Below are 7102 nucleotides of genomic sequence, written 5' to 3'. Positions count from 1 at the left end.
AACAGAAGGAAAGAAAGCTGCTCACTGGATGGCTCATAGGGTGGCTGCCAGCATCCCTCAGTGCCCAGCACAGCCAGCAATGCTCAAAGGGAGCAGCTGTTCAAGAAATCAGCTAACTTAGGCACAAATGTATCCCCCCCATCCAGTGGGACTGGTGGGTTTGATGTTCAAGGTGAGCAAAACACCAAATGCAATGAGATCCCCCTCCAGGCTAAACCTCAGGCAGCACCCACAACCCTCTTTGATTACCCCTCCCCCCCAAAAAAAGAGGTTTATTAATTTTTAATTGCCTTCAGGAACTATGCAGTGAATATTGGTGTATTTCCCCAAATGGCTTTTAAATGAACCTTCGTTATGAAACTCCATATTATTCCCATGTATTATTTTGACTGGAAGATAGGAACAGTTGGTCTCTGGGCTGACTTTTGTTCTCACTCTTCCACTCTGCAAGAAAGGGGAAAGGGAATCTACAATTTCCAAAGGGAAACATCTTTTTTCAGTGTAGCTTTTCAGCTTTATCAAGCTGGGCAGCTTTCCTAGTTCCCATGGCTGGGCCGCATGAACTCCTGGGCTTCTTGCTGCTCCCTCACTGTGATCCAGTTTCCCAAGGGAAAAAGGAACTTTCCAGGCTTTCCAACCAACTGCACAATTTGCTGAAGTGTGAGGACACAGCCCCACGGCAGGATTTGTGCCAACAGCCTGCTCAGAGCATCCTCTGGGGAAGGGCACTGCAGGGCCAGCACAACCCCTCTGGGACAGCACAGAAGCCACCTGCAAGTCAGGACAAAGTGCAGCAAATCCTCCACCAGACCCAAGGGCTTAGAGCTAGCAGGGACAGCCACTGGTGCCTCTGCTGAGGCAGGTAGGGGCTGATGGAAATTCCATTAATTCCTGGTGCTGCCATGGCCCCAGAGGTACAAACCAGCCAGAGACACTCAAACACAAGGTTTGGCTCCAGTACAGCTCGAGTAGTTTTCTTTTAATCCCAGAGAAGTGAAATGCAACATTTTTTGAGTTGGTAATAACATCCAGAGACACAAGTCCAAGCCCCCTACTCGGTAAAGTCATTTGTGTTTAAGGCACTCTGCAAAACCAGCTTTCCTCTCTCTGATTTTCCCCACACGGCAGCAGAATACCTGGTTTGGTCTGTTCTCCATAGTGACATTCATCCATCCTGGCTCCTCTCCAGGAGCTGGAAACAGCAAATCCAGCGGGAGAAGCAGCAGGAGGCTGGGTCAGTAAACAGGGATGGGCAGGGCAGGGAGCCCGGGGGCTCCGAGCTTCTGCAGGGAGGGGGTGAGCACGGGGTGCCCTCCCTGCAGGTTCCCCTTGCTTCCCCTCCCTCTCAAAAAGGGCACGGGAGCCTGGGGACCCACAGGCATCCCTCCCCAGAGGTGCTCCCAGCAGCACCCCAAAAGGCAGGGGGCTGGGTGTGGGGGAGACCCAGCTGCCCCCACTGTGCAGCAGAAATGAGCCCCCCCCACCCCGACTTCCAGTTGTCAATAAATACCAATAAATAACTTAAATAAATAAATAGATAAATAAATAAGTGACCCGAAGCTGGGAAGGAGGGGAAGGGGCACCCCGAGGCTCAGGGCACAGGGAGTGTGAGGGTGGGCATTTCCATGGGCTGCCCCTCCCTGAGATAACGGGGTGCTGGTTGGGAAGGGGGCACAGGGAAAGCATCCCATGGGGTGAAGCCCAGGGTCTGAGTGCTCATCCAGCCACAGGGAATGAGCCAAACTCAGACTCGTACATGGGAACTCTCCCCCACACCTTCCCCCTTCCTTTGAGCACCAACAGCCCCAGAGCTCCATCTCCACCCCGGTGTGAACACCCTCCTTTGCCAACATGCACAATGCCTGCACGTTTCTGTAAACGCTGTTTGCACGTGTTTCTTTGCAAACAATTGTTGCAAACTTTTTTTTTCCCCTTCTTTTTCAACGGGGAAATGCCCACAAAGACAACCCATGCACCAAACCAAGTGCATCAAATCCAGCTGTCAGAGGAGTGGGAGTGGAAGCCTGGCAGAAGCCTGGAGAGATGAACACAGGCACAGCCCCAACGCCTGCCTGCAGGCTGGGGCAGCCCTGGGGCGTCAGGCACATGGCTACAGCCAGGCATGCAGCCTGACCCTGGCACCAGGATGTTGCAGACATTCATGGACAGAAATTCAGCTACTGCTGTCTCAGTGTCATGGCATCAGCCACGTGCCAAGGCTCAGACTGACCAGCAAATCCCAAGAGGTGGCAATGCTGAATTGAACAGCATCCCTGCAGCAGTGTCCCTGCTCTCCCAGACACTGGAGCCACGGCAGTGCCACAGCAGCTCCCCTGGCTGACACAGCATGCAGCCATTTCCCGTGGGTTTTGGGGAGCTGGCTCACGCAGCCTCTGGACACAGCATCCTCTCCCAGCAGGAAGCCCACCTTGGAGCTGCCTGTTCACTGGGGAACCCCTTCCTCTGGCATTTTAGCTCTGACGCTGCCAGAGATGTTTCTGTCCCCCTGGGTCAAAAGTATACACCTGCCTTACTTCAAACCAAAAGGTACTTACCCCTCCTCCCCCAGTCCTTAAGGAAAATTGTATTTCAAGTTTCTAACCCCTCTCCACACACACTTTTTGAGAAACAAAACATCAGCGATGGCAAAAGCCGCCATCGGTCCCACACCAGGACAAAACCACAGTCTCACAAGAGCAGGACATCTTCCCACACCAGCAAGCTCCCTGTGGGAGCTCTGCTGCAGAAAACACAGCAAACCAAAGCTCAAAGCCCTCTCTCCCTCCAAACCTGCCCCCAGGGAGGCTGTAGCCCCTGCAGAACCCGACATAGGCACGGAAAGCAGCAGGTTCCAGCCCGGGGCGAGGCCGGGCGGGAGGAGCAGGAGCGCTGGCCCCGGCACACGGAACTGTTGCACCAAGGCGTGCAAAGGAAATGCTCCCAGAGGGAAAATAAATAAAGAACTGGGTCAGCAGCAGCAAACACTACTGAGGGCAATAAATAGCACGGGGGTTTCACAGGGATTTTTGGTCTAAGATGCCTCGGGAGCCCCTGTGCTGGCAGGGCCCGGGGTGCATGAAGTGTCACCCAGCACTCCGCCCCAGGCTGGACCTTCCCAGCAGGAATGACCTGCATCCCAGGGCAGCACAACCTCCCTGCAGCGTGAAGAAAGCAGGGCTGCGAGCTGAGGAGCTGCAGGGCTCGTGCCAGGGAGGACAGAGCAGAGAAAGCAGCAAAAGCCATAACCACCGGCCCAGGAACGATGGAGCACCCAGAGCAGCAGCACAGCCATGGTTCATGCCTCTGCTGCAGCTCCAGGGTGAGATCCTGGGAACTGCCAGTTGCATCCCACAGCACCGTGCTGCCCCACAGACCAGCCAATGCCAGCCATCCAGGCAGCAAGGAGCGAGGAGAAAGGCAAATAAGTCCCCCTGTGACCCCTCCCAAGCACGGCAGCAGCAGGAGGCAGCCCCCAGGCAGCACATCCACCTCCTCTTTCCCAGGCAAACCCAGGCCTGCTCTGAACAGCCTCCACTCACATCCCTGCCCTCCACAGAGCTTGGGGAGGTACCACAAAGCGTGCTGGCCCAGTAGCCATGGGTGGCTGGGGAAGAGGCCTCCACGTGAGCCAGCATTTGCGTGGGAAATGAGCAAGCACCCAACTTGTAGCGAGGGAGCGGTGAAGCGAAGCGAGGCCAGGGTACCTCTGGGCTGGTTTGGGTACCACACACACACAGAGCACCCACAGGGCTGGGAGATCAGCACTGCCCTCATTTCCCACCTGGCTGAGATTCCCTTCTGCTCCCGAAGAGCAGAGCCAGCAGGACTCCGAGGGGAGGCTGAGGAACGCAAAGACTTAGTGCACCTTGAAACAAAAGGACATCTAACCTGCCCTTAGACCTCACTCCAAGACAGAAAAGAGCTATGGCATCTCCTACACTCACAACTACTCCAAACACACCCAGACGCATGCAAAACGTGTCCGGCTCCCCGCGGGCTGCAGCAGACCCCTCCTGGGCAGTGGCACCGGCAGCACCGGGCTCTGCCCGCCCCAGCACCGCCCGGTCCCGCCCCGCTGCCGGCCCTCCCGCCCGGTGCCAGCGGGCAGGAGAGGCTGGATCACGGATCTGAACTGCATAGGTACGGGACAAGGGACCACAGAGCCCCCGCTGCCAGCAGGAACAGCCTCTGCCTCTCCCTGCAGGGTGGGGAGCAGCATCTGCCCGGGCACCGTTCAGCCACACTCGTGCTCCTCGCGCTGCCCCGCAGGGAAAGACGAGTCCTTTGTGTCAGACAGCCTCTGTGCCAGCTGCAAGTACTCCATTCCGCTTCCTGGGAAATCCTCCAGCTCAGCAAACCCTCTTCGGTGCCCTTGTGCCAGCCAGGCTCTATTTCTGACCGAGGAGGAGCCACGTTTGCAAGCACAACAACAAAGGCAGGAGAACCCGAGAGGTCTGCTCTGGCTCGGCAGTGCCGTTCGTCTGCAGCGGGCTGGGGGCACCCAGGTCCTCAGCTGCACGCCCTACTTGGGAGGTATCACCACGATGGGCTGCCCTCGCTTGGGTCTCCACATGAGCACCTGGGCGTCGTTGGCGTTGGGCTTCACTAGTGCGTTGGGTGGGATGGGCTCCATCCTGCTGAGGATCCGCGGCTGCTCCTGCTGAGTCCTGCCCACCAGCCGGGCCCTCTGCCCCAGCAGCTGCATGGGGTCCACCTCAATGTCCACTCGCATCCTCCACTTTATAGTCTGCAAGATGATCTTCTCCTTGGTGGTGGTGTTCATGGCCACGAGCCACGTGGTAAAGCTCTGGTCCCTCTTAATCCTGGTCAGCAGCGGCACGTTGCTGTTGCTGACGGGCACAGCCCACGTCACGCTGGGGTAGAAATTGTCGTTCATGCTCACCGAGAACCTGGAGATCTTGTTAGTGGGCCCCACCAGGGTCACGGTTTCTGTGGTGTTTCCATACCAGGGGTAGCTCACCCCATCCGAGTCGCTGATGGCTTTTACTCGTCCTTCTCGCAGGTCGGGCAGCTCCCAGCTCGACCTAGTGAAGAGGAAGAGGAAGATGAGCAGGGAAATGGCAGCAACGGTGCCTGGCGAGGGATGGGGAAGCCAGCAGCACAGGGACCTCTGCCTGCCTGCAGCAAACTCTCAGGGACAGCCCTGAAGAACAAATTCAGCTTCGGTTCCTCGAGCACGTCCAGATCGAGCTTTTGCTCTGCCAAGACAATGCCATTTTAATTAACCTGCAATTAAACTGACTCGGCCAAAACCCACTGCTGAGTCTCTTTGGGGTCACTCTCTCCTTCATCAGGTCCTGTGCTGAGAACAGCCTTCCCTGTCCCCCAGCTGACCAGGGCACAGCACAACCCAGCAGCAGCCCCCTCCTGCAGGAGGTCTGTGATTTCTACACCTTCAATACCGAAATCAGGAGAGAGTGCTGGAGAACAGCCTTCCCTGTCCCCCAGCTGACCAGGGCACAGCACAACCCAGCAGCAGCCCCCTCCTGCAGGAGGTCTGTGATTTCTACACCTTCAATACCGAGACACGTACAACAACTGACCCCCACAATTCTGCCTGCCCCTGGCACCATGAAATCCCTGCAATGTGGCTGGGGGGAGGGGAGTGCAGCCCAGATCTTTGCTGCTGGCCGTGCCACCAGCACCATGTGGCTACAGCGAGGCCTGTGTGGCAATAACACAGCAGAGGGGCTGGGGCCACACTTCTGCCACCCCTCCCAGTGACCACCTCCACTCCAACGTCCCCAGGTGCTCCAGTGCCCCACGCACACCAATCTGTGGCGATCCAAGGATGCAGGACAAGGAGCCCACCAGTGAGCTGCAGAACACAGCCCTCCGGACATCTCCCCTCTGGCAGCACCCCTTCCAAAGGCAGGAGACACAGACAGAGAGCCAACAGCTCTGCCCCCGGCATCCCCAAAGGGATTACAAGCCACCTGCACACTCAGCCTTGGGAAAGGCTGTTTTCCAGCTGCCACGTCTGCCCAGCACCGCAACCTTCCCCTCTTCTAACACAAGCCAAAGGGACAACTCCCCCGGCACTGCCCATGCTCCAGTCCCAGTCCCAAAGAAGAAACAATGTTTGGTGGGAGACAGCGGCCGCAAAGCCCTGGGAAGGGCGAGCTCCCGGCAGTGGGATGGTGTGGGACCAGCTGTGGGGCCCGAGGAGCAGGAACTGCGGGGTCGGGGAGCAGGGCTGGGGTGCAGGTGCTGCCCATGGGTGGCTGTGCCTGCAGAGGTGGGGCAGAGGGGCAGCACGGGGTGCTGGGGCTGGGGCTGCACTGGGTGCCAGGGTGCAGCTCCCAATGCCAGGGATGCAGCTCCCAGTGCCAGGGTGCAGCTCCCGGTGCCAGGATGCAGAACACAATGCTGGGACGCAGAACCCAATGACAGCAATGCAGCTCCCGGCGCCGGGGTGCAGTTCCCAGTGCTAGGGTGCAGCTCCCAATGCCAGCAATGCAGCTCCCAAAGCTAAGGTGCAGCTCCCCGTGCTGGGATGCAGTTCCCAATGCCGGGATGCAACTCCCAATGCCGGGATGCAGCTCCCAATGCCGGGATGCAGCTCCCGGTGCCGGGATGCAGTTCCCAATGCCGGGATGCAACTCCCAATGCCGGGATGCAGCTCCCAATGCCGGGATGCAGCTCCCGGTGCCAGCAATGCAGCTCCCGGTGCCCGCGGGCGGAGCAGGGCGGGTCGCGCCCCGGGAGCCCCGCCGTGCCCAGCCCGTGCCCAGGGCCGTGCCCCGCGCCCCGCGGTGCTCACACGCCCAGGTCGCTGTAGGTGTTGTAGAACTCCATGTGGTTGCAGGCCTGGATCCAGCCCACCACCCAGGTGTGCCGCCGGGCGATGGGCGGCATGAGGACGCGGGCGGAGGCGCGGAAGTAGGGCGTGCGGTACCGCAGCACCACCGGCGAGCTCTCCTCGATGGCCGTGGCCGCCGGCTCGATGGTGGCCGACACGTCCGACACCACGATCTGCTCGCGGCGCACCCGCGCCTTGCAGGCCACGCTCTGCAGGCACCCCATGGCCGCGGCCGAGCCGCCGTCACCGCGGGCCCGGCGGGGCGGCCGGTCCCATCGC

The 7102-nt window shown here is 59.1% G+C and overlaps 1 protein-coding gene across 1 annotated transcript; it reads right to left on the bottom strand.

Annotated features, from left to right (window-relative positions):
* Window positions 1-947: 947 nt before the first annotated feature.
* On the bottom strand, window positions 948-7096 carry FAM78B (family with sequence similarity 78 member B). Its single transcript, XM_039699218.1, has 2 exons — window positions 6785-7096; window positions 948-5045 (listed from the first exon to the last, which is right to left on the bottom strand). The coding sequence occupies exons 1-2, from the start codon at window positions 7045-7047 to the stop codon at window positions 4523-4525; spliced, it is 786 nt and encodes a 261-aa protein (XP_039555152.1). The 5' UTR covers window positions 7048-7096; the 3' UTR covers window positions 948-4522.
* Between the last annotated feature and the right edge of the window lie 6 nt (window positions 7097-7102).

Source organism: Passer montanus, unplaced genomic scaffold, assembly GCF_014805655.1.
Source record: "Passer montanus isolate IOZ18808 unplaced genomic scaffold, ASM1480565v1 scaffold131, whole genome shotgun sequence".
NCBI lineage: Eukaryota > Metazoa > Chordata > Aves > Passeriformes > Passeridae > Passer > Passer montanus.
Note: the sequence above shows the minus strand (reverse complement) of the source record. Positions and strands in the feature narration are given on the sequence as shown.

Bases quoted from the DNA above. Each gene is read 5' to 3' on its own strand.
- FAM78B (XM_039699218.1), bottom strand. From the start codon at position 7,047: ATGGGGTGCCTGCAGAGCGTGGCCTGCAAGGCGCGGGTGCGCCGCGAG. The intron at 5,046-6,784 runs GTGAGCACCGCG...CCTCTTCACTAG, and splicing joins ACCTACAGCGACCTGGGCGT to GTCGAGCTGGGAGCTGCCCG.